This window comes from Brachyhypopomus gauderio, chromosome 11 (genome assembly GCF_052324685.1).
Source record: "Brachyhypopomus gauderio isolate BG-103 chromosome 11, BGAUD_0.2, whole genome shotgun sequence".
Classification (NCBI taxonomy): domain Eukaryota; kingdom Metazoa; phylum Chordata; class Actinopteri; order Gymnotiformes; family Hypopomidae; genus Brachyhypopomus; species Brachyhypopomus gauderio.
The window spans coordinates 10,623,743-10,650,789 of NC_135221.1; the positions used below are offsets into that span (position 1 = coordinate 10,623,743).

The 27,047-nt window shown below is 37.5% G+C and overlaps 3 protein-coding genes and 1 long non-coding RNA gene across 4 annotated transcripts; 1 reads left to right on the top strand and 3 right to left on the bottom strand.

Moving 5' to 3' along the window:
- Positions 1–4,830: 4,830 nt before the first annotated feature.
- emx3 (empty spiracles homeobox 3) lies at positions 4,831–11,897 on the bottom strand. The gene is made up of 3 exons (XM_077021879.1): positions 11,058–11,897; positions 5,767–5,951; positions 4,831–5,080 (listed from the first exon to the last, which is right to left on the bottom strand). Exons 1-3 carry the CDS (start codon positions 11,395–11,397, stop codon positions 4,913–4,915), a joined length of 693 nt encoding a protein of 230 aa, XP_076877994.1. The 5' UTR covers positions 11,398–11,897; the 3' UTR covers positions 4,831–4,912.
- Positions 11,898–15,626: 3,729 nt separating this feature from the next.
- LOC143527004 (uncharacterized) lies at positions 15,627–18,361 on the top strand. Its single transcript, XR_013134015.1, has 3 exons — positions 15,627–15,836; positions 17,202–17,290; positions 17,422–18,361. It is a non-coding gene; the product is annotated as an uncharacterized LOC143527004 (long non-coding RNA).
- A 116-nt stretch (positions 18,362–18,477) lies between these two features.
- On the bottom strand, positions 18,478–22,299 carry b4galt7 (xylosylprotein beta 1,4-galactosyltransferase, polypeptide 7 (galactosyltransferase I)). Its single transcript, XM_077021880.1, has 6 exons — positions 21,722–22,299; positions 20,894–21,223; positions 20,279–20,504; positions 20,105–20,188; positions 19,891–19,995; positions 18,478–19,630 (listed from the first exon to the last, which is right to left on the bottom strand). Exons 1-6 carry the CDS (start codon positions 21,772–21,774, stop codon positions 19,475–19,477), a joined length of 954 nt encoding a protein of 317 aa, XP_076877995.1. The 5' UTR covers positions 21,775–22,299; the 3' UTR covers positions 18,478–19,474.
- A 756-nt stretch (positions 22,300–23,055) lies between these two features.
- Positions 23,056–27,030, bottom strand: tmed9 (transmembrane p24 trafficking protein 9). Its single transcript, XM_077021884.1, has 5 exons — positions 26,843–27,030; positions 25,244–25,344; positions 25,018–25,143; positions 24,742–24,888; positions 23,056–24,593 (listed from the first exon to the last, which is right to left on the bottom strand). The coding sequence occupies exons 1-5, from the start codon at positions 26,988–26,990 to the stop codon at positions 24,444–24,446; spliced, it is 672 nt and encodes a 223-aa protein (XP_076877999.1). The 5' UTR covers positions 26,991–27,030; the 3' UTR covers positions 23,056–24,443.
- Between the last annotated feature and the right edge of the window lie 17 nt (positions 27,031–27,047).

Here is a 27,047-nt window from a genome sequence, read left to right on the forward strand (position 1 = left end):
ACACTGACGTACCTACGTTCTTCATAACTACTCAGCATGGACAGGAAGTGGGTGGGGGATGAGCAATATCCACCTATGGTTTGAGACATCATGCTTACATCTAACATTTTTACATGTTTACAAATATTTTTTGAAATGCCCATTTATTGCCATAATATGGTTAACAAAGTATTGGTATATTTTTTTATTCAGGCAGTATCCATCATGTTTGCAAGTAATATGGACAGGCAGATGTGTTTGTTCAAGTGTCAGGATGCCGTTGCTAATGACTGGTCACACTCAAGGCCTATTTCATGCTTTCCAGCTAGTACACACAACCTGCTTTCTCACACCACTGCTTATGGCTGCTGTCTGTGTTTTACAAACACATAACTAATATTGAAGGGAATGATGTTTTACGAAAAGCATAATGTTTCACTGAATTTGATTTTTTTTTTGTGAGCTAAACACAAAACACAATGGTAATTTTGGGCGTGCAAGATGTTTTGCCAGGTTTTGATGAATACAACACATTTTGTGAAGTGAGAAGCTACTTTGAAAATGTCAAGTGTAACTGAGAAAGCAAAGAATGTGCTGTTGGGTTTTTTATCATTTGGATCTCACAGTCATTTCACTTAATTGGTAACTCTCATGGTGCATTAATTAGAGCCCCTTTGCTGATTCACAAAAACCAATCAATTACACATCTAGACATGACTGGCAGCACCCTATAATTGGGTGACTGCTTTCCTTTTCTGAAGTAGCCCACAGCCAATCCGTACAGACCAAACAGGTGGCAGCAGAGGAAACAAGCTCTTCCAGTCCATAAAACTGGCTAACTAGCTCCTGAAACTTGCCAGCCTGTAATTATCATATTATTTGTGTTGTAAATCACACTGCTTCTTGTCATGGTATCATCAGACGTGCAGTAATTTTATGCTACAAATCTACACAGACAATTCAGGAGAGAGAGAAAAAAAGCACAGAAAATCAAGGAGGCGGGGGAGACATCTTTTTGTGAGGTACTTGCGGCACAAAAATCATGATATGCTGCATGCAGAGAACTTTATTGTGGATTTTTATCAGTCTGTATCTTTGATTATAATCATTGTGGTAAAGAGCATACGTTTTATGAAAACCTTGACCGACGTTATAAGAGGACATTAAAGTAGACGGTAAACCACCTCTAGAGATTATACAATGTGCAGATGAGCATGTCATGTCAGTGAATGTTGCACAAGCATTCGAAAAATAGTGTGGACTTTCCCTCCTCAAGTCTCGACTCCCCTAATTCCTGCACACCCAACCACATCCCTAAGAAACTGTTAAATTCCCTGTCAGCAGATGCATTCATACTAGTAACAATGTGTTCAGCTTCTAAGATGGTGACTGTCAGTCATAACCAAAATGACCTACTTTTACTTTCAGCTTAACTAAGAATTATGTGATTACAACAAAAGCAAGTCTTTGCTATGTCCAATTACATTAACAGATCGCATCATTTTTCATAAGCAAGAAATTCACTGATTCTTCACCTCATCCACTAATGTTACAGTGATGAGCTAATGTTTCACATTATCCAAAGTATAAATTCTAGTGTGTTTTTGTGGTAAGGGGTTATAATAGTTATAATAGGATCTGCTGGTAGTGGTGTGCTTCATGATTAGAATAATGTTTCATATAATTATATGAATTACTCTGTCTCATAAAAACATTTATTTTTGCAATAATTATATCAATGTTCTTCTGTTGTGATGTGTTCTCAGTTTTTGAAGCTGTGGCATTCGTTTGTATGTGGTTAACACAGCAGTAACTGAATCATGCATTATTATGTGAGGCAAACATCTATAGATGGATAATACAATGATTAATTGTCTAAGAATGAGCATTTCACAAGTGTCAGACCATAGGAAAAAGAAAACAGAACATTTTTAAGGGAACATTTTAAAATATGTTTATATATATATATATATATATATATATATATATATATATATATATATATATATATATATATATAAGGCTTTATTCATTTGCATATTTATTTTGCACAATTTGATAATCCTAGAAATACACCATGACCTAAAAAAGCATATTAATTACAAACAGCCTAGTTGCTATTTCAAACTCTTCAAATTCTAGTACTTTCATAGCAGTATATCAGTAACTAGACTGAAATGTTGAATATGTTGAATGTTTATTCACTGTGATGTTGCAATACTAGACCATATAGGTACAGTAGATCAAATGTTCTGTGTGACATGAGAACAATCACATTTATCATATTATTTAACATTCATAATAACAATTCATATTTTAATATGTCTACCACACAGTTTAAACAACTCACAGTGGCAGTCATTATTTGCTAATTAAAGAGAATGCAGAAGGCACTATACCATCAAATTAGTGTGGTTAGTGGAACTATTTCACTTGATGTAGCTGAGGAAGAACAGACTCCTCTCTACACCTACAAGATTTCCTACCATCTGTTCCTTTGTTTACACCTCTATATTTCCATGGTAACAACAGGAGGCAGGTAGGAGTGGGAAATAGACTATATGGCTATAGCAAAATAGGACTTATTTATAATAAACTTAAAATCAAAATGCTTTTTCTAAGATATGGACTGAAAATATGAACACATTTTGTGGGTGTACCTTAAGCCATAAACAGTAACATGTGTTGTGGTAAATGTGAATGTTTCTTAATACAGTCCTTGTCTAAAATCAAACAGAAACCTTTTTTCTTTGTCTTGAACAGTTGCTATCAGCATTTAGCTTCAGATCATTTTATCTGTTTTGGCACTGCATTCTTGCAACATATTTAAACGGAAGTGTTATATTTCTCCAATTATGGAGAATATTAACAATTTGTTCTTACATATTATTTCACAGTTTATATGCATATTTGATGATAATGAGTCTTTCTATTGTATAGAGGTGATGAAGAGATACTGCTCTCACACGTCTCCGTTGCTCCAGGCCTGAGGAATTAACGGGTGTAAATCACAATGCATAAAGGTGACGTGGATTAATCTTTCAGCTAGTAGAATCTGAAGCCCAAAGCCTTTAACTTTTAATAGCTAGATCTCATCCATTTTAAACCTCACAAATTTGCAATCATGAGATTATGTTTACCAGAGGTGAGAATCACAACAACAGATGAAAATAATTACATGGAGGACAGCTCTAATTAGGACAGAATTAATGAGTAGACTCGCTATGGTACCAATAAGCTGTGTAAATAATAATAATAATGATGATGATGATGATAATAATGATGACCAATCAGCTGTGTAAATAATAATAATACTAATGATGATGATGATGACGACGACACTGACGAAGATGACTATGATAATAATTATTATGATGACATCTATGATGATAATAATAATAATAGTTATATAAATGGAAAATTCATAAATAATATATGTGGATTGCATATGTCTCTGCTCACCTTCAAAGGGATAATATGCATTATTATGTTAGGTAGCACCTGACAGCCGGTGTATTTTTTACGCAGATGATAGGTTTTTAAAAAGCAACAAGTCTTTAAGAGATTGAAAGCAAATTACCAAAACACTGTTGTGCAGATGGTGACTAAAAAACATTTGGCAGAAATATTTTGAACTTTTTCTTTTATTATGTATAGGGTGTGCCATGTATGGAAAATATGGAAAAATAGTTCATTGGTCTTCTAAATTTGTTTTTATTATCTAATAATCTGCAGGAGAGGGGGAAACAAATTCAAAACAAGAATATTCCAAGACAACAGATGTGAACTGCAGGGAGGGCAGTGCAGTCTCTCAATCACTCATCTTCATTTATCCACCTGTTATGAAGTGCTACAGACCATTTCTAGACATTACAAATTCTACTAGAAATGTTTTTATTTTGGATACGAAGTATAAGGGTCTTTGCTGAGTTATTGCTTTCAGCCTTCTGTGTATTGTTTATTTATTTATTTACTTGATTCATAATGAAAAGCAAGACATTCAAAAACTGTTTTTACATGTTAGGACATTTAACAACATTTTTCTTAAACCTGAATGTCCAACACAGAACAGACTTGGCACTTATATGCATAGAAAGGTTTACTCATTCTGAATAGATAAAACATTTTAAATGTTCAAGTTTCTAATGAGACTTTATGAGACAGACTAATCTGGAAGGTGTTTGTTTTGGGGTACTTTTGTTTGTAAGGGGATCTTCTTGGATGGTGCCTGGTATTTTTTATCTTTAAAACCTGCTATTTGGTGTAGTGGGTCAAAACAATAAACGTTGCAAAACACAGACATCCACGACATATCTCAAAGTACATCTATCTCTGACATATGACTCCTGTAGTGAATCAGACTGGGGATGAGCAGCTCAACAGTATAAAACAATCTATCGATCAAAATGTTTTCTTTACCAGAGGAAACATACGACAATGCAGCGGGGAACTCCAGAGACAACAGAGGAGCGAGTGACAACTGAAAAAATAGATAGTTCCTCAATACTCTGTCACGCAGTACAAATGATAGAGGTCCACGTGTATTGCATATAGTCTTGGAGTCAAATCTTTTGGAGCAGTACAGCAGGCATTGGAGCAAGGGAGGTGTACACGTCCTCGCCGTGCACACTTGAACATGACATTCGGGCAACTGCACCTGTTCCGTTCCTTAGCTTTTAACAGCCAAGCCTGTCCACGACTGAATCGGCAAAAGGAGCAAAACTTGAAACTGGAAAGTCGTTTGTTTTTTGTTTTTTATTTTTCCTCACTGTCTTTTAGTTTCTTTTTTCCTTTTTTGTTTAAGGTCCCCCCCCCCCCCTTCCACTTCTCCCCCATCCCCCCCCCCCCCCCTTTTTTTTGGCAGAGTTCCACAAACTGTGATGAGCCGGACGGCTGCAGAGAGGTATTACGCATGCCACCGCAGGATGAAACGTCAGTCCTCGGAGATGACGTCTATGTCCTCCGGGCTGCCCTGCTGGGTGGCAGCTCTCCAGCGGTTCACATGCTGACTGCCTTTCCTCTTCTGCTGCGACTCGGGCGACTCCTCCTCCAGCTTCTGCCTCTTGTGCTTGGTCCTGCGGTTCTGAAACCACACCTTCACCTGGATGACGCAGAGAGAATGATCTATGAGAACACTATACTAACGAAAATTGTGTTTTGTGAAAGCAGTTCCAAAATGGTCCTGAGAGATGTTACATAACGTGTTACTTTACTGTCACAGTGATGCCCAGCATGGGTCTATACACTGTCTCTGGCTGATAAGGAAACCATGCTCCATTGTCTATGTTCTGTTTATGGTGTGGAACTCATGACACAATCAGTTACAATCGTGAAAATCAAATTACTCGCTCCAGGAAAAAATTGACAAGATTATATTTTCAGAAATACAATACATATTGGAGAATCTCTAAAACTACAATGACTCAGGCGAAGACACTGAGCAAGGAGCACATGTGTCAACAAGCATGCGTGTGCAACACTGATTGTGAAATACAGCTATAAATGCATGTTGCATACATTCTTTTGGCCCATCCCAAATGACTGAAGGATGTCTGACTTCCGTCCTCTGCTGAAATGACCTCGAGCGAGTGTTTGAGTGAATGAGAAAGAGCGTGTTCACATCCCAATGGCTAACTTGATGGAATGTGGCTAGGCCTCTTGCACAATGGTGTGTGTGTGTGTGTGGGCATGTGCATGTGTGTGTGTGTGTGTGTGTGTGTGTGTGTGTGTGTGTGTGTGTGTGTGTGTGTGTGTGTATGTGTGTGTGTGTACTCCACTCTCTCTCACCTGGGTCTCAGTCAGGCACAGGCCGTTGGCTAGCTGCTTGCGTTCTGCACCCACCACGTAGTGATTCTTCTCGAAGGCCCGCTCCAAACGCAGCAGCTGCGATGGTGAGAAGGCCGTGCGAATGCGCTTGGGCTTGCGTGAGAACGGCCCGTGCAGCAGCAGGTTTTCTGGGCTGCTGTCCTCGCCTTCAGGAGCAGAGAGATGGGCAGAGGAGGGAGGCATAAGAGATATTGCTAATGAGATGAATGTGTTTAACATCTCAAAACTATTGAGTAGCTTTTATACTTATTATTATACATTATATATATATATATATATATATATATATATATATATATATATATATATATATATATATATATATATATATATATATATATATACTTTGCTTGCAGATGATGAAGGACCCCTGTCCAAAATTGTTTTCCTTGTGCACGTTACTACAATTATATATATATATATATGAGATAACACAGCTGACAAAGGACCTCTGTCTGAAACGACATCCTGCTTCTCTGGAAACTTTGTGCTGTACTTCACTAAAATGCTTTATTATATATATATATATATATATATATATATATATATATATATATATATATATATATATATATATATATATATATATATAATAATATAATATATATATATATATATATATATATATATATATATATATATATATATATATATATATATATATACATATACATATACATATATATATATATATATATATATATATATATATATATATATATATATATATATATATATATATATATATGTGTGTGTGTGTGTGTGTGTGTGTGTGTGTGCGTGTGTGTGGGGGGGGGGAATAATTGTAATATAAATTTAATTAAAAATTGTATTATGTAATAGTAATAATAAGAATTAATTTCTTAGCTAATAAAAGCAGAGGTACAAATGTTCTATGTCTATATTTACATAAATTCATTTCATGGTGGAAGCGGAAACATTCATCCTGCAAAATTATTACTTCATCTCGGTACTCAAATGTTTATGTGCTGTCACCCTGATTTTCATACAAATGCATGTTCTTTGAGCAGTAACGTCTCAACGTCCAGTCCTAAGTAAATACCCGAGAGGATGCAAAAACGATTGTGATGAATATATATCGATAGGCAGTTAAGCAAATGCAAAGCCCCTGCATTTTGTCTAATTTCATTCAACATAAGACTATTAAAATGCAGCCCCATTATCAGCTCCATGGAGTGCGTGATCTTCGTTACACCGCAGGTAGCATCTGGTCGGCCGAGTCAATGTGCCTTTATTTAAAAACACACGCGGAGGAGGTGAAGCATTTTTCATAAACAAATGGATCTGTATTTCAGAGATGGGACGGGCTACCCCTGACCAAAACATTCTTTAAGAATGCAACCGCAGTCACGCACAAACAAAGTTTGTCCCATCAGAGTAGTTAGAGTTTGAGCTATTCAGGCCACTGAGGTACGGGGCCATGGTCTATTGTTAATAAAATCGAACCAGAATGTATCAGAGTGCAGGTGTGTAGTAACAGACATATCATTAACATACTAACTTTGTGAATAGATATCTGGTGTGAGAACATGGCAATACCAACACCTCACTGAATATTCAGCTAAGTATACAAATGTTTGATGTATACTGAAAGCACTCAAACCCTCACGTATTCATAAAGTTCGTTTGTTAACATTACAAACTAAAAAGGCCAAATGAAAGCATTTCTACACTATAGATTACTTTAATGTGCTCATGTCCAGGATACAGAAGCTCAGTTTATGTCTCTTGACCTTCAGTCATCTAAGGAAATACAAAGATTTACCAATTCTTAACACAAAAGATCACTAATGGTATCAGTACTGGTTGAAGACAGGATTAGCATGAGGCAGCTCAGTCTAGAATTCCTTTTGTCACAGACGCTCGCTCTTTTTCCTGACGCCAGTGAGTTTAAATTGATTCTTTTCAGTTAAGTATTAAGACTCTGCAGAGAAACAACTTAATTTCAAAGTGGTAAAACATCTTCATTCTCAGCCATCATGCCAGGTGGGGACAATCAGATCTGCAAGATGTAAGAGCTACTGTGGCCCTATACCGATTAGATTGCTTCAGGAAGGGGTACAGATCTCCTAAAGCAGTTTACCCCCGTTTCTGAATGGTGCATATTTTCTGTCACAAAACTGTCACTAACAGTCGTTTTCAGGTGGTGTGCTGAAAATCCTTTGAACATCAGAGACCCAAACAATAGAGGCACCTCCAAGTTAAAATACAAGTAGTCGAGGCCTGGCAGAGAGGAAGAATGTAAACAGCCCAACGAGGTCTGAAGGTGTTGAAATACCTACCATCCTTAAACCTTCCTCAAGGTGCACCACACACCAAAGAGGCATCACTAAAATGTTCAGCAGTGGGGCTGAAACGAACGAAAGTCATTCTTGAAAAGTTTCCCTTAAAATGATAAACTATCCCCAAATACAGCTTAGTTATGCAGATTAGTTATAAATTGGCTTCGTTTGTCCTGCACAGTCCTCTGACTGGCATCATCATCATGTGTGGTATCACCTCGAGGTCTCCCTCGAGAGAGCTCGTGGAACATTCTAGCGAGTGGTGACGGAGACACAGGCCTCCTGAAGAGCCAGGCAGCCCCTCCGGGGGTTTGGGCTCAAACACTCACTGGCCTATCCATGGTGAGGATGCCCCCACCATGAGGAAAAGGGAACCAGATGGCACCCAGATCAGCTTTACTAGCATTCCCTTGGCACAAACAAGCTTGGTCTTGTCAATGCTGCTCTCATTAAAGGCAGAGAGAAGGGTGGCATACAGTGGGAAATAAAGGGACACTGGATCATTTGGTCCCTAACCACAGAAATCGAGCTGCCAATCCGGCTGCCCTACCAATCTGAGCACGGCCCAGCACAGTTTGATTTCCTGTTGCTTTTTTTTCTAATTCAGCCAATATAATAGATAAACGGATGCAAAATAGTTTGAACATTGTCTTGGTACATTTTCATCGGTTATGCTTCTGATTTTGTCAGAGGTTATTAAAAATGAATATTACTGGTTCAAATGTAACATTTATTTTTTTAGTCATTTTAAGGTAAATTGATTTTAATTTTAAAATAATGGTCATTAATGTTGGTCACAGATTGCTGTTTAGAAAAACTACTCCTGAGTTGTTGTTATTATATGTAAAGGAAGTCTATGACTACACTAACTGAGCTTACTCCAGCAGCTATTAGAGAAAACTGTGTGACTCCTCTCCTGTTGATACCAGCACACAGTCTGCAGCACACACCTATAACACAAAACCACACATGTTCAACAGCAGTCCAGTCTAGGATCCTGTTTACACTTTCCTGCATGAGCGATCTAAAGACACGGACATATTTCTCTGGCCATTCAGGAAGTGTTCAAAACCTATACACACATTAACACCAACAAAAAAGTGACACTGGTGATAGGTAATCCCTTCCCACTCTGTCCCCTTGGCTGCATTTAGCCTTGTCTAAACAGTGGTTTTCTGGGTTATTGGACACCATCAGTGAGTGGATCAGCTATGTCCGTAAACAAAGAGACTCTATCTGAGCCCCCGGATCTGAGTAACAGCGACAGCAACCTCTGACTTCCACCAATTACCTGGGTTATTTCCCCCTTAGGGGTTAGGCCAGTGCATCAGCTAGCACACCTTATGTGGCTAAGCTGCCTGAGTTCACCTTGCACTCAGTGAAGAAGGACAGGACAGAGTTAGTATGTACGTTGCCTTAACAAACTGCCTGGTAAACAGGACCACCCACACCAATCAGTTAGACTTGCTAAATGTTACTACAAACAGCAGAGTAATATGATCCACAAATAAAAAGGGGGTAGCCTAATTAATGTCCCCAGGTTCTCTTAAATGTGAGAATACAAACGTCGTATTTTAGAATTATGGATTTTCTTGCAGAAATAAAATAAAATTTAAAAAATAATAATTTTGGGATGGAAAATTCGGTTGTTTGGTTTTATTTGTTTTAAATCTATTTAATGTACGTGCCTGTATATATAAGTGTGTGTGTGTGTGTGTGTGTGTGTGTGTGTGTGTTTTACATTGTTCTACATTTACATTTCTGTATTTCTGTTTATAGGGGTCAGGTTTATGTTACGCATTTAGCAAAGGCAGCGAGACAGGCTGTGTTAAGCCATTACACAGACCGCCATAATCATCAAGAACATCACTGCACCTTTCCAGGTCTTTTAAGAAAAAGCATACTTCTGCTTCTGAACTCTCTCCCGTGGCAAATTATTTTTAAAAACGGTTAAGATATTTTTGCCTGTGATAACCTAAGAGAAATTTGCCCCTGTTTTCATTCAATTGATCAGTGTAATCTATTAAAATATATTTTTTTTCATTATCACAAATACATTAAAGTAAAATTGCAAAAAAGTATATGAATATGAAATATGTTCATATGAAGTAAAACATTGATTTTCCTTTCTGCCCCAATTTTACAGTAATTTATATGGAATGTATTTTCTGAATTCAGAAATATATATGATACTATTTATCTAACAATCTGTCACTGTTATATCATTATTTTCGTGAGATCTTCTAATACATTTGTTATTGCAAATAGCCAGAAATCATCGTCATTCATTATGGTGATTGTAATAAGCTATTAAGTGTTGATTAGTTCGGATACATTTTATAGATTACTGCACCAATGAAACACTGTAGTTTTGAGTCGACATTAATTTCTTGTGTATCCCTCAGATATTTATTATTCTTTGATTGTCCATTCTGCAATCCTATACACGGACCACGTGGTCGAAATTGCACTAAGTACTTTTGACTTATGACACATTTTGGCTGTTTTATATACGTTACTCCAAATACAATAAACAGACAAAATTCAAGTGCATTTCTACATTGTGGACAACAGGCTACAAAAGTATCAAATTATGAAACATGGAGTTGATGGAGAAAAATAACCTTGATTCAACTATTATAGTATGTAACTTATGCCTAACATTTATCGTGCGGTCTTTTATAACCTAAAGTAACACACCTACCAAAAAACATGAGTTTCTGTATGACAGACACAAGGTCGGGGAAGCAAAGTTTGTTTTTGATCTGGGAATTATTGGGCTAACTGATTTAAGATTGAATTTCATAGAGGTTAGAAATGAATGAAAACAAATCACATAACTCTGTATAAAGTGCTATATAGAGCCCGTATGATCTTATAGCTAAAGAGCCTGTAAGATCTATCGTTTAAACCCTATTTTAACAATGCTACCGTTATTTTGCCACTGACCTTGAAATCTGTGTCCAAGATATCGGTTTCGCAGTACCCAAGGATAGAAGTTCAAACTTTCTCTCTGATGAGGTCCGAAGAAGGGCTGTGTGGGAATCTGAAGGTGTCGCAGGGACAGTGCGGAGTTGGCGGAGTGCGCGCTCGGATCTGAGAACATCACGTCTGGATTACTGTACAATGTCCGACCAGAGTTCTGGAAACAGCTCCCAAACGAAGCTGGATGGAGTGATTCCGTATATCTCAGCGCCGTTGGTCGGATAGGTTCGTCTCCAGCAGTCGTGGAATTTGAGTCTTTGCCGACTAGAGATTCTATAGTGAAGCACTTTTTGTGTTGAAACATTGTCAGTCAACGGGATACCGAGTGTAGTATAAAAAACGAATTCCACCCGGGACCACAAGCGGTAGCCTTTGCGAAATGAGCAAATTCCACTTTCAAAAATCCGCAAAATGGTTGTAAAAAATAACAAGAGTCTTTTTACAATCCATAACTTCATACGCACAACATTCCTTTTGCCTTTTGCTTTTCGAGACGTCAAAAAAAAACGTAATGCAGGTGCAATTTCGCCTTCTCTCAGTCCAGATTCGGATAGCCTTTTGATACTGTCCTGACAGAGTTGCCAACTATGTTTAAATCTATTCAAAACTCAGCTTGGGGATGTCGTGACAAACAAGCTACGTCAGGCATTAGCAATAGCCGGTTGTTTTATTTCTTGGATCCTGGATTCTTCTCCAACAACGATCGCCTCGACACGCTTTTATGATCGATGATCAGACAGCTTTTGAGCCAGAGCTTGTCACTCACTAACCTCAATACCTGCTCCTCGCGCTTGAGACTGAGGTGTGGTGGGCATGCGCAGACGCTACCAAGAGATCCAGCGTTACAGCCATTTTGTTTTATGTCAAGTCCTACTGTGTTACGCATCAGCTGTTAATAAAAATATTCAGATTTCAACTGAAGAGCCATTCCTTATTCTGAAAACAGAACACAAATTATATGCGGTAAGAAACCTTTGATGGCCAAACAAAGGGTTAATCAGCATTGATGGGTCTGTTTTTGATGTAAAATAGAAAAATCATGGATTCTCTTAAAGTTTCTAAACTTCTAAACTAAAATTATTTGATATGGTATAATTTTATACTCAGCATTAAATCGAAGCGCCCATTTTAAGAACAAAGTGTTTAGAAATATCCTAGATAATAAATAAATCTATATTTTATATAAATGTGAAGCTAAACGCGTGATGTTACTACTCCTCGTTGGTGATATTGGTTTGTGTTGATGAAATGTCATGACAAGTTAACAATAAATTAAAGTTAATGGTTTAAATAGGCTAAATATAATTCTTGGGGAATAAACCATAAGCACTGCGACTGCAACAACATGGATAATATAATATTAAGTGTATTAGTATTACTACAACTACTACTACCTCTACTACTACCACTCCTAGTACTACTACTGTTACTGAAATACTATTATTAATGATAATAATAAAAAATGATGATGATGATGATGATTCAAGAAGATACTAATCAAAATGTTGATTTCAGTATAGTTTGGAATATAGGATACCACATAACGTGATTGTGAACCACTACGCCATAGTGGACTTATCTTAATAAAGCAGACACAGATCAAGGGAACTGGCCATTGATCTCCCAGCTCGACGTGTCTCGAGTGCTTCTCCTTGTCTCATTTGTCAGTTACAATCGTCAAAGTTGTTGAGGGAGGACGGAGGCTAATGGGGTAGATCAGAGTCTCGGAAACCCCGGACAGATGTCACCCTTTTCAGTGGGAACAATCGTGGCTTAGGAATCATACAAAGGGCCCCCTCCTCGGGCTTTTCACAATTCGCGCAGCGGAAGCCCATGTGAACCACGCAGGCCACAGACCCCTTTGAGCCCCCTAAAGCAGCGCTGTCTCCAGTCCTCTTGTCCCAGTCTACTCAATCCCTCTGCATATAATTAATAGCTTTCTCTGGCCAATTTTGGCCCCTTTGCTTCAAATTCAAATGGTCATTAACATCTATTAATTTCGCCTCTGGCAATTGATTACAGATTGTGTACCAATGAAAGGCTATAACAGTTGGAGTTTTTGTAAGATCTCAGAGTGTGAAGGCGAGTTAAAATGTGATTATTGTTCTCCTGTCTAGGACTAACTGAAGTTAAGCCTTCTTTGAACATTTGAAGCGAAGTATGAGTATTTTGCCGGTAGTCGACCTAAAAGAGAATGAACTTCCATCTATTCTTATGGACTTTAAAACGTTTTAAAAGAAGCATTTAAAACTGAAATAACGAATAAGTTGGATACATCTCAAGGAGACTGAAGCAACTCAGTCTTCGCACAGAAAATATTATTGACTGAATTTTAATAGTAGGCCTATTCATTGAAACAATTTATAACCGTTTACAATTAAAAAATATATAATTTGCATTGCCTTGAAATATTTAACAAAGCTTATGCAATATTACCTTATTGAAATCACGTGCAGCTGAATCGTATGAATACAATGAAAATTGATGTCTTAAACGGTATCGAATTATGATTTGTATTGTTTCAAGTGAACGTATAGGCCAAAATGAAAATGTTTAAATCGAATTTAATCAATTGGGATAATTAAAGTGTGTACAACATGATGTGTGGTCTTAATATTACAGCACATGGAAGAAGAAAACCGGAAAGGCATACACTTCATTTGAAATTTCGCATATGTTTATTTATTGCCATTTTGGTTTTCTATAGTGATTTTTAAAATGTCACAAAATAATATCCCATAACTGCCAAGTTTATATATAGCCAAAAGCAACATACAAGTAACATTTCTGAATGATTCTCGGGTCGAATTCAAGCTTATCATTAATTAATCTGGAGCTATTGTCCAATGTAAATTGCCCTGGAAATCGTGGCATATAAATTTTAAAATTGTTACATATAGCATGATAACTTCTATAACAGCCTCTTTAACTAACTTAGACTGATTTAAATCTCGCGATCAAATATGTTCCTTCCTTTATAAACATCTCCCTCTAGTGTTCCAGTGATGCAGTGCGCAAAGGAATAAGCATCCAACATGATCTGCAGTTCCTGCACTAACTTTCTTCAGCAAATAGGCTAAAATCTTGAACATCAATAAGATAAAAACGCAATCAAATAGTAGGCTACTAAATAAAACCTCTCAAGTGCCAATTTGTAAATGTACATGTATAATTTGCTATTTGTAGCTTCTTTGTAACTTGTAACTTCTATGGGTTCATTGTCACTGTCACTTGTCACTTCTGTGTATCTCAGGCCTGAGCGGTAAGAGAGATAATTTATTTAATCACACTTTAGATTATATGCAAACTCGTATTTAATTAATCGTATACTAAGTTTCTGATCTAGATTAGTCAATTATAACAGGTAATAATAATGATAACCTTAGACCCTAACAAAACTATAATACATTTAAAGAAAACTTTATTGGGGATCAGGGAACAGCAATGGCCACAAAATAGACGAATTATAATATTTTAATGTGTGCAAATATTAAAATGCATTTTAATTTCAGGTAAAATGCATTTAAACTTCTAAGCCATTTTCTGGAAGAAAAAACTTCAAGTACATTGATGTGATTTATTTCAGAGGCAAAACAGCCTATCTATTGATAGCAGACAAAGTAGTAAAACATGAAGCATCCCATAACTAAATGATTACCAAGAATTATAAAAATAAACTGTCTATTCAAGTTAACCATTCCCTGCGTAACTGTTCGTGGACTTTGTGTTTGTCGTATAAGGTTATTCTTAGATCATTCAAAGATCATTCTTTGTCTTCGGTGGATGTTGTGATATGGATGTCATTGCATTCGCTCAGTCGTCTGGCTTTTCTTCTTTTCTTCTCCTGAAACCCAATTTCTCACCTGTCACATGTAGAAGCAGCTTTGCAGACTCTGTCATGTTGGGGGGGAAAACGTCTTTCTTCAGATGCGAATACGTCGGTTTAAAAAAGACTACGATGCAGAATCATTATACCACGCTTGAATAAAGAATTAACTAACGTTTTACAATAGGAGAAACTGCGCTTTTTATTTAACGAAAAGCAGAAGCTATTTATGTGAAAAATGTGAATCCATGGTCCATTTGTAAAAGGGCTTCCCGACAAGTGCCCGTTGGTGAATGTATTTTTAAAAATGCAACCCTGGATTGTAACTGTAAGCTATTTATTTTTTTCCAGTACAATGTTTCTATGTAGAGTTCATGTCATGTTCCTTGATTCATATTGATAATGTAAATAAATGTTTTAAAATATTTTACATGCATCCTAAACTGTTCGATCCCACAATACGACAAAACAACAGAAATTATTTTTATAACGGCCATTTCTTCAGCATGTTCCATAATAATTATGATGTTGAAGTACGATGGAAAAAAAAGATGGCTTAATCTCACCGCCACATTTCAGCACGGGAATGTTCCTACGTGTAGGCCTATGAATTCGCGAATAACCCGCAAAATGCCGCGGACCACGAGTGCTTGCGGATCCGAATCCAGTAACTGGTTTAGTTGTGCTCTGTAGAACAGGTTCTTCCTTCCCTATGAAAACAACAGACTCGCTGCTCGGGCTCAGCTGGTCACCCGGTGAGAGGTGCCCTATGCCAAACGCGGAAGAACACCCTCCTCCTGCGAACCGCGCCGTGTCCGCGTCGCGCATTGAGACCACAAGCGTGCTGGCGGGTGGGAGAATCAATCTTCTGAAAGTGGTGTTTAACAACAGCAAATGCTCACATCCGATTATCAAAGGTAATTTCGCCTTGGACGCTAAACTGATATCTGACTGATGTAATGTAGGTTACACATATTACATGTGTTAATCTAATAATAATAATAATATTATTATTATTATTAATAATAATAATAATAATAATAATAATAATAAAGTGTAGTTCTAAATCATGTGCTGGCTTTTTATTTTGTAGCCTGTTATTTTGACTAATTACTGCTTTTTGCTATGCTTGCTTGAAGAACATTATTTGGTCAAAGAGCTAAAGAGTCCAAACCAGCATTTCCATGTATTTCAGTGTCATAGATAAACAGCGGTGAGGTTTTTTGTATTATTAAGAGAGAGAGAAATTGATGTGATTTTGGCCAAATCTAATTATCTAGTGAAAATTTTAGAAAAGCCTCAAAAGAATTAATCTATTTGGGAGACGAAATTATCGATTACCTTTGAAATCATAAAAACAAAGGATGAGATCATTTTAGTTCATATTCAGCAAAATGAAGAATCCACATTCTCAACTTTGTTCATAGTTAAACAATGCTTTCAAAGTTCTCTAAGAAAGACTTTTAAAATGTTCTTGCATTTGGGAGATGTTTTAAACAACAGAACAGTCTGGGAGAACTGTTCTCGAAGGCTCTATAAGTAAACTATTGTGACTAAAACAGCTACGACAAAGATGTAAATAGTTTAAAAATTACTGAGACCATTAAAAAAGAATCCTGCTGTGGCAATATTAAGACACAAAGCAGCCTCAAAAAGTAATAAATATTAGGCACCACGTTTAAAACTACCATGCATTTCTAAAGTAACCTCACAGGAGTGCTCTAAAGCATGCTGAAACTTGCTGTCAAGTGATCTGTCAAGCTGAATAATCTCATCCCGAGCTTTCTATTTTTCCCAATACTTCTAGCTTTGCTCTTGCCTCAAGACGGTATACATATATCACAACTTGCAAGAAAGGATCAAATAGAGTGTGTGGCTTAAAGAAAGCTTAGATAACACCAACTTTAAATTAATCTAAATATTAATTCCAGGTAGAGTGTGCTAGCCAACGAATTCCAAATGAATGGGGCCCAGTGGAAGATGTTTTGTAGAGTTGAGTTGTCACTGACAAATTGTTTCCTGTCTGAATTCCTGAATCTGTGCACATTATTCACATGGGTGGCTAGTTCGTCACTGTTGGGTAAAAGTATCTCAAGAGTAATCCCTGAAGGAGCCTCCTACAATTTATCTTTATTAAATATATATAGGGCTTAAACTTACATTTTTATTATTTACCTGACTCAATCTTCAAAAGTATTAGAATATTCTTGATTATAAATACCAATAAAGTAAGCCTGCCTGAAAATTCAGCAAACTATGATTTTTCTCTCCTGCCTCCATAGACATACATCCATTATGAGATGAGAAGATGGAGACTGTGGACCAAACCACTGCAATGCACATGAAGGGGATATGCTCTCTACACTTCAAGGTACAAGGTAGCCTGTATACACTATACTATCTGTAGGCTATACACTATAGTATCTGGTAACAAGACAACAGCAGATAATTAGTCATGCTGTTGTGTGATGGAGCCTCCATGGATTGGACTTGTTTTTTCAGGACATTCTACAGATACACAGAGACCCTGGCGATTTGGAGGCCAGGCCAACATCTTGAACACTTTATGTTCCTCAAATCAATCCTGTGCAATCTTTGCAGTGCGGTGCCACTGGTATTTGGGGGATTCCATTACCGTGGTGTACTTGGTCTGTACTTGGTGTACTTAACATGTCAAAGTAACATCCACATCAATGTCACCACCCAAGTAGGAACTTGTGGCCGCTCAGACCGCCACACAGCCTCTGCCACGCAGTCTTCTTCCCAAAACACCACCTTCTGTCATCATGTCCCCAGATAAATGATGCACACTTGCCTGGTCATCCACATTACATACAAGATCATTTGAGGCCTCAGGCCAAGCTACCTTGTCCAACTGCTCCATGCCTATTCTACACACTTTTGGTCAAACACTGGAGTAAGCATGGCCTCTCTGACCAGTCTGTGGTTATGCAGTCATATACAAAGCAATCCTCAAAGCCCTATGTCTTCTAAAACCAGTCAACCAAAGCCCATGACCCTGTTGCCGGTTCACTGGCCGCCTTCCTTGGAAAACATTTGGTCTGCATACAAGAGGGACCTGCCGTTCGGTAGGCGTTTTCCAAACCAGTCATCAAGCAATTATGATTTGGCCGCTGTCAAACATTTTAAGACTTGGCTGTTATTCCTGTTTTCAGTACATCAACTTCAAGAACAGACAAGAACATGCAGGCGAAGAACATGCTAATATATCTTTCTTCTTGATAGGTGCCATTGTAATGAGAAAATCAACATTACTCAGTTCACCTGACAGTGGTTTTATTGTTGTGGCTGGTGTGTGTGTGTGTGTGTGTGCGCGCACACATGTATGTATGGAATCTCTGTGGGTTTAGCATATTTTAGACACTTCTATTTACTCTTATCCTAGCAGTTCTATAACCTGTCTGAATTGAACTAACAGTACACAGGTTCTCCGTAGACTCACTCTGGCTCTCCATAGACCAGATCTTGAGATGAATCTTTGTGTCACTTTGTCAAGACATCAGTAGTTACCAAGAGAAAGGGGGGGGGACGACGACACACACACCAAAAATTGTATAATATGAGGTTCAAGCAGAAATGGATTTGATTTCTTATAATGAAGACATGCATGCCGTTTTTGACATTAAGCAGAAGGCAAACTTTTCAGGAAACAAATAAAATGATATTTAAACATCAAACCTACCTTTACCTATTTTCATTCAACAAAGTCAATAACCAAAGAAGGAAATGGCAAAATGTCATTAATGAACTGGAATTTACTGTCTTTTATATTTATGTTCAACAATCTGTCACCTTTATGGTCAAGAGGGTGAGAGAGACCATAAGATGTCTTTGGTAAGGAGAATGTACATATTACTCTCTACCAGTACAATACACTACATTACTGTAGTGAATAGTTGTAATGCCAATACTGACAACTAAAGACAAACAAAACAACCAATTCGTAGACATGGCATAAAGATATTACAAAAACAGTAGATTGGTCTAGAGCATTTTATATAAATATGAAACATGTGCAAATGTATTCAATATATACCTAAATCCTCTTAAGTATATGACAATGTCTGCAGTCACACATTCATTCTGAATCCGGCATACAGAAACAATTCTGACTGGAGAAGATAAAACCTTTCGTTATTGTACCATAAGAATCCACCTAAACGAGGCCATTGCTCCAGCTTCAGCAGCCTGAACAGACTTATTTAAAAAAACAAACAAAAAAATCCCTTGGCTGAGTGTTTAAACTAGTAACATTACTAATATGATCTTAGTACCTGAAATAGGTCCAACAGTTCTTTTCCATCTGAGGGAAATAGAGGCAGCTTCATCAAATGCCATCAAAGTAACATTGTCCAGCAGAAATAAAAACCTCATTCAAATCAGTCTGCGTCATGCTCTCTTCCTGTTCATACAGGACTCCAGGGTTTTATGTATAGTTACACCGGGTGATTATTCCAGACAAAACTGGCTCCGACAATGACCCAATACATCAGAGTTGGCATCATCCACGCATAACACGCAGAGCTGAGGCATGTTAGCCGAGCTGGCACCAGGGAGTCTGGCTGAGATCACACTCGAGGGAGGTGCTGATGACAGTACAGGGAGCTCCACTGATCATCAGGTCTTGCCTAGACTCAACCTTGTAGCGCAGGTTGGTCAGACCACCCTCTGGGTCAATCTTGAACTGTTCCTGTCAAAAACAAAGAGAAACCATGGAGCATAAACAAAACACACATCATTTGAACCCCTGCCCTGTACAGGATTACAAATAATTTATTGCTTGTAGCAACATTGTAAAAACAAATGTTTTTATTGCTACAACAATATGAATGACAACAAAAAAATGACATTTATTTATGACACCTGCAGATGTAAAGGCTGATTAGACCATGTTCTGATTAACAAAAAACTCTGTAGATAATGCACAATATAGTTGAATTTATGCTATACCTGCTTTTGAGCAGCAATTCTCTTCTGGTCTCTCTTCCTCCAGGCAGGATCGTGAATGTGCCTGAATGTTTTGTACCCTGTGTTTATACCCTTTGGCCTGAAAAGCTGCACACGGGTTACAGAACATTAATACCATATCGTTTTGTCTCCATAATTAATGTTATCCAGTGCAAAACACACACACACACACACACACACGCGCGCTCTCATGTACCTGTAGCTCAGCTGTTCTCAGTCTTCTAAAGAACTCGTCATCTTCTCTTCCCCAACCCCAGAACCGATTGGACATTCCATTACACTTTGAGTAAAATGACAACAGCAGAGAATTAAGAGATATGTTTGCAGTGTAAAACCAAATAGCAAAAAAAAGTCACATCAAGTGTCTTACCATCTGATAGTGCTTCTTGGTAAGTAGCAGTATTCCCCCCACATATGTCTTATAATGATATAGAGGATGGAGTTCTGGAGAAGCTACGTGGAAGGGTCCCTCCTCGGGGAAACCGTAGTCCAGAGCTTCATTTTGTGGCAGCAAATCCACGTCATGCATGGCTATGTAGTCGGTGTCATTACCACTCTCCAAATAGCCAACATTAATAAGAGAAGCTCTGTTAAAGCTGCCAGACACACACAATGTGGCAATTACTATTCCCCTGACTAAACTTAGTGGTTCGGAAATCTGCTCTTACTAAAAACAAATCAGGGTTGCTCATTACATGGTCTTGTTACTGGTCTAATAAATTAATAATACTTACAGAACAAAATAATACAATACGGTTTGACGTTAAGTTTTTATTGCAAAACTGTGTAGTCTAGTATTTAGTGCATTTTTTAAAATCAAATTCATACTTTCCTCTTAATTACAATAAGTTACAATGCAAGTACAATTACAGAATCTGAATGTATGCTGTAACAGCGTCACAGAAAACTACCAGCATAAAGAATCTTCCATTGATTGAAATGCATTGATCACAGCTGATAATGAAGAATAAAAATGGGCTCTCACCGAAAGTGATCCACCTGGTTAATCACAAGGATCTTGTGACGTATCTTCTTTTTGTTTAGGAAGGAGTGCATGTACGGCACAAAAACGAGAAGTTCTTCAAAACGTTCTCTGAAAGGAATGATGACTGCCATTTTATGAGGGCCCCAAGAGAGGTCATCAATAGCGGGTACCAGTCTCTCAACAGGACAGGGCTGATAGGGAGAATGGCCATCCTTTACTGCTTGGCCCAAGTCACCAGAACAACTCAACTGCAGCCACAGAAGGGACCCTAAGACTAGCACTGTACAAAGTCCAAAGAGCTTCAAAACCGTGCATTTCCTCGACAGAAATCTGAAGTTAAAAAAAAAGCAAGACACAAAAAGAATTACTCAAAAATCTTCTGTTCAAAAAGTAATTGGAGTTTCCATAAGTAGAAGAAAATAGAGCTAACATTTGGCAATCATGCTGGTAATTCGTTTAAAATGCCCCACAGAAACGGGAAGTTAAGTGTAGTGCATAACATGAGCAGATTAGTACGTGCATATCGTACTACTACAACACAGTTGTCCAACACTAAACCACTGGGGAAAACGCAAATCAACTCAAACGAGGTTCTTCAGCAACCACACACGTCTAGAGAGACCAACTAACTACTCACAGCACATCTTCCTGGTGATTACACTTTCGCATTTCGTTTCTTGGAGGTTGAAAACAAACGAAACGACACCACTACTTAGCGAATTAGCTTTGCACAGCGTAATTTCCGAACATACTGAAACATTTCTAACTCACATAGTTCAATTACAAATGATGTAATTTGTAAGGATGTTACTTAAATAAGACCCTTACCTTCTGTCTTCTTTAAAATACAGCACCGGTTTCCTCCGCGAAGAGTACATCATCTTTGCTGTTCGACGCCGGTAATTCTGCCAAAACTGACTTATATCTACACTATCTATATTACGATATCAGCTAACCTGAATGGAAAAATATGTTATCTAATTATTTAACTCCATTTTAACTCGATTCCCAATTTGTCCATTCATGCAATCTGGCTCTTCAGTGCGTACGTAACGTTTCGTGCCAGTTATCCTTTATGGCCCACTGACAAAACCTTAGATTAGGTGAAACGCCAAAGAAACAAGTGGGAAACACTCGTTCATCTGTGTGTACCGCTGCATTTTGCTGCTGGATAAGCCGGGTTAGCTAGACGCAGCCGTACGGACGCGATGATTAGCCAACGATTATATAGTTTGTATAGTCTATATATAATTAATTAGATAAGACCGAGTCACCCAGGGTAGGCTGTGGTGTATCTAAGCGAAGGCATTCAAATATAACATACATATATTATTATTTTAGAGCAGAACAATAAAGACAGCTGGCTACCTACAGTTCGGTTAAAAAAAAAAAAATCACACGCTGGCTATTTTCATTCGGTCCGTCTGCGTAACATCCCGTCAGAAAGTGTGCTCGGAAACAACGTTCCACATCATTTTCAGAAACAAATTATATTAAAATTATTGATTTATATCAAATTATATAATTATAGTGATCGTTATAAATCACTAGAAAATCTAGTGTATTGATTCCTACTGTCTTGAATAAGTTCTTGACATGACACTGCATGACATTTAGAGGATGTTTTAGACCTGGGTCACTTAGGTTGTAGAAGTCATATGCAGGATTAGTCAGCAGACAACCGTTCATGGATGACATGTGGATTTGATTGAAAGGAAAAGATTAGACTGACAGGTTTTGTAATGGAGCAGGAAGATTTTGAAGTTAATGATAATGCTTTAGAGGAGACCCATGGAGATCTTGGCAAATGGGTACTACCAAATATTGAGTAGGTGAGCAATACGCTATACACCATTGATTCAAGTTATTTTGATTCAAACCTTTATTTCTGAGTAAAGCCATGAATATATTATGACACACGTTTTTGGTTTTGTGTCCTTATTCAAAAATCTTAAACCATCAGCTATCAATGTTGATGTACCAACATCTCTTTTAAATAACCTAAAAAAAGTTCATAACCTGTGACAGATCTGAAAAATGGGGGAAAGCCAAATTGTTTTATAAAAAACAAACAAAAAAGATGTAGGAAATGTTTACTGTGCGATTTCAAGTATTACAAACTTCCATTTTTTAATTAAAACTTGAATACGTTGAACACATCCTACTGGATGATGGCATACATGTTTATTGTTAATGGGGCAGCTCATTGTGACTCACAAGAGCGTGTGAATAAAAGCAACGATTTCTGTCTAATGAAAGAATACCTGAGTATTTGAAAATAGCCATTATGGTACGAGGGAAAAGAAAATGAAAGAGATAGAAGTATAGAAAGACCTACACAGGATTATGTTCCAACTGCCTGGAATAGCTATTTCAAAGCAACAAATAAAATGAATTAGTGAAATCAAATTGATGATAAACAAAACGGATGGCAGGCCATATGTAATTGGCTTCCCAAAATAGTTATTCTTAAACCTTGAATAAAAATATTTTTCACTAGTGAGTCACCACTGACTGACATTTTCTCCACAACTGAGAAACCAGCCCTTACCCTTAAATCACTCTCATGGAAGTAAAACTACATGAATGATACAAGAAAGAAACATGTAAGAGTAACAGACCATCTTAATTTTGTCCTGAAAATATCAGGTTTAATCGTATTTGGCTCCATCACTCAGAGGCTTCCTGAAACCCTTGATTGGATAAGGTGTCTTAGACTTTGCAGAGATCCAGTAGAGATCCAGAATCAGTTAGTCACACTTGTCATGTTGTGTATATACAATACATAAAAAAACAAAGCCATTTTTCACAACATATCATGTTTCTCTGCTTCTGGCTACAGAAAGGGTATTTGAAATATTATTGAGTGGGTATTACCCTGGCTTTTAGGCTGGCAAAATGCAAATTTTGCTAATTTAACAAATGCACATTAAATAAAAATATGGACATACATTTACTCTGGAGAAACCTGAAAGAAACTTTAAATAGTTCACTAAATGGTAAATAAGAGTGCCTTTCATATACCAACATAATTAGCTGTTTGATTTGTTTGTAGGACAAATGTGTGCATATACAGTGTAAGAAAAGTCCATTCACAAAGATCCCAATACAAAGAACTAAATTTCATTCTTTAAAAATTGGTTATTCTACAAAAAAAAAAAAGTTTCAAATTGGGGGGTTAAATCACAGCAATGAAATGTCTGTGATTTTATGTATGGTGGGAAAAATGATCATGCCAAAATCACAGCAAAGTGGTTTGACCTTAATGAGCATTATGGTGTCCTAAAAACTCAATTACAACACATATATTACTACTGCTGTGAAAAAAGAAATTCTCCCATTCAAAGGAAACTGTAATGCACTTTTCATAGTTATGTGGCACAGAAATAAGTATTATGAAAAGGATTTATACCACAACTGAGAGAAAACTTTGAGAGGGGCTTGGACCGAGATGTTCATTTCAGCAGTCTAGACTTAAACTTTCTAGAGGATGTAATCTTCAAACTGTTGTACTGCATAAACTGAAAACAAAAAAATACTGAACCACACCCTACACTAATTTCTTGGCCTCGAAGAAGCTCTTGAGATGCCTCATCTGCCAAAATCCAATAGCCACCAAAATCAGCGTTTGGACAATGGACCACCACAGGACTCTTTGATTGGTGCTTTCACTGGTCTGCCTGAAGCGCTCTTCACGGTACTGAAAAAGGAGATAGGACTATTTTATGACAAGTCATTTACACAAGTAAAAATGAATCAGGGAAGCAAATTGTCCTTCTTTCTTTCTATTTTATTTTGTAAGTAGCAAGTCATCTACATAACCTAGATAGAAATGGAGGAACACTCACTCTCTGATAGTTTTGCTCCTTCTGGATCTGATCAACCTGCTCCACCAGTTGGCGAACCCTCAGCTGCAGCTCCGTTAGCTTATCTTTGGCAGCAATCTCTGCATAGTTATTTGTGTGTTCTCCCACCTGGATGTCTAGGTGAACTCGCTATAAAGATGTATATTGAGAAAGATGGTGGAGGAATGAGCAGGATGACCATTAGCTAACAACGAATTCAAGTTACTATGACGGGTGTTTATTTGATCTCGTGTGGAATAGAGACATGCGTTCACTCACAAGCATTCCACCAGCAAACAGAGAAAATTTAGAGGAGTTGGAGTGCAGGCAGATTTGGTGTTCACCAGGTGTGTGTGAGGTGAAGGTGAACCTGCCTTCAGAACCATATTGACGGGACAGGATCACCTAAAACACAACAAAAATAAGCATTTGTGCTTGTTCAGTCTAAGCTTTAAGGCAGTTGTAGCTATATTTCTGAGGAAATGCCAGTTCTGCAACAACGGACCTTCTCATCAGGATCTTTAACTTCCACAAACATTCCAAGTCCCTGTGTAGCAGGTAGATACTCTTCTTTCTGTTTATCATAGAGCTGTGTTCGATAGTTTCCTGGAGAAAAAGTTATTGGCATGAAAGATTAAAAAGCAGGTGGGTTTGGATACATTATTCAAATAAAAATGCTCTATAAAATACAAAGAAATTGTATACAATATAATGGAATTAGGGCTGTAGACTTCAGGTCATAGCCTGAACCATTTGATGCAGCGGTGATGCAGTTTCATGCTGCAGCATAATGATAGTAGCAAATGCAGGATGTGGTTTAAATGAAGCAACAAAAAGGAAAAGATACTTGAAGGTAGGAAAGAGAGACAACTCTTAACAAAACAATGAATAAAGAAGTCAATGCACTGCTTTCTATGGTATCAAAAGAATGGATAGCTATAGATTTAGGCCTAGAATAAATCTGACTTGGTTTTATGTCCCTAAACCTAGGTGTCTGAGAAATTAATAACTAAAGCAATGAAATACATTAATAAATTAAAAAAAATACAGTTATGTAACATCATAGTCATGTAAACATTATCTCTAGACATTGTATTGTAATCTGTGTATAGTATTAATATACTGCTTTGACATATTATGCTTGGATATTATTTCACTCTGGATAAACTCTTGTTTATTATATAGCAACCACTTGTGTACGTTTACATAGAATTATAACTGCAAATTAGAAAATGTTGCAATTATAGTTAAAATACACTTTGCTATGGAAATAAATCACACCATAGTAGTTACATGCTGTAGTTCAAGTTCTAAATCATTTCTACTGGAAAACGTCAAGATCAGCTATCCGACAATTATACTTCAGTCATTTTAGCTTTAAATAGCTAGCTAAAGCTTGTGTTTCTCCATATAGAAATGACCACGCCAGAGGTGAAAAAAGACAACTAACCAGGCATTTACAATCAGTACAATCATTTTCCCCCTAAAGGTCTGAGCTTCAATCAAGATGTTCATGTGCCAAGTTTTTCAGCCTTAGAAAACATTATAAGCTACAGGTTTGGTTCCGACTCGGCCATTGCATCAGAATAGACTAGAAATGGCTCAGGTAGCTTTTGTAGAGACTTGTTTCAATTCGTTTCTATTTCAGTGACCCCACAACACTAACCAATTCATTGAAGACATACTGTGTCTACAGTTCACACTTTCCCCACAGTAGTGAGTTAACTAACGTCAGTAGGTCTGGCCATTTCTACAAGTCCCACACATGAAGACGAGAACGCTGTGATAGAGGAGAGTCCTCCAATAAGAGTGTGACACCGGTCACTAATGCCGGCTGTGGGGAGCCCAGAGTTGGCAAACACATTCTGCTAGCTAATGTGCATCAACGTTTTACAATTTCATATAATACAAATGAGAAAACAAGCTGCATGAAGCTGAGAACTGTATGAAAGCCACATGAACCCTGCTGCCTAGTTAAGTAAATGTGTAAACACTCAGTGAGCTAGCTGCCCCTACACCTCCTAGTGTGAGACACGAGAGTTAGCCACTCACACGGGCCAGCTAGCACCTCAAACTTTGGGAAGCGTTACCATCACATACTAACCAATTATCATGGTTTCGTCCGGAATTTCTTCTATGAAGCATTTCTTCTCGGTTTCGCCGATGTGAAAATATAACGCAGAGACGAAACCGTAACAGAAGTTCAAAAACAAAACCGTGCACAGCGTAAACTTCATCCTAGACGCCGCCATTTTGCCCGTGACGGTTGGCCGCGCACTGAGTCTGCGCAAAGCCGACAGCGCCACGTC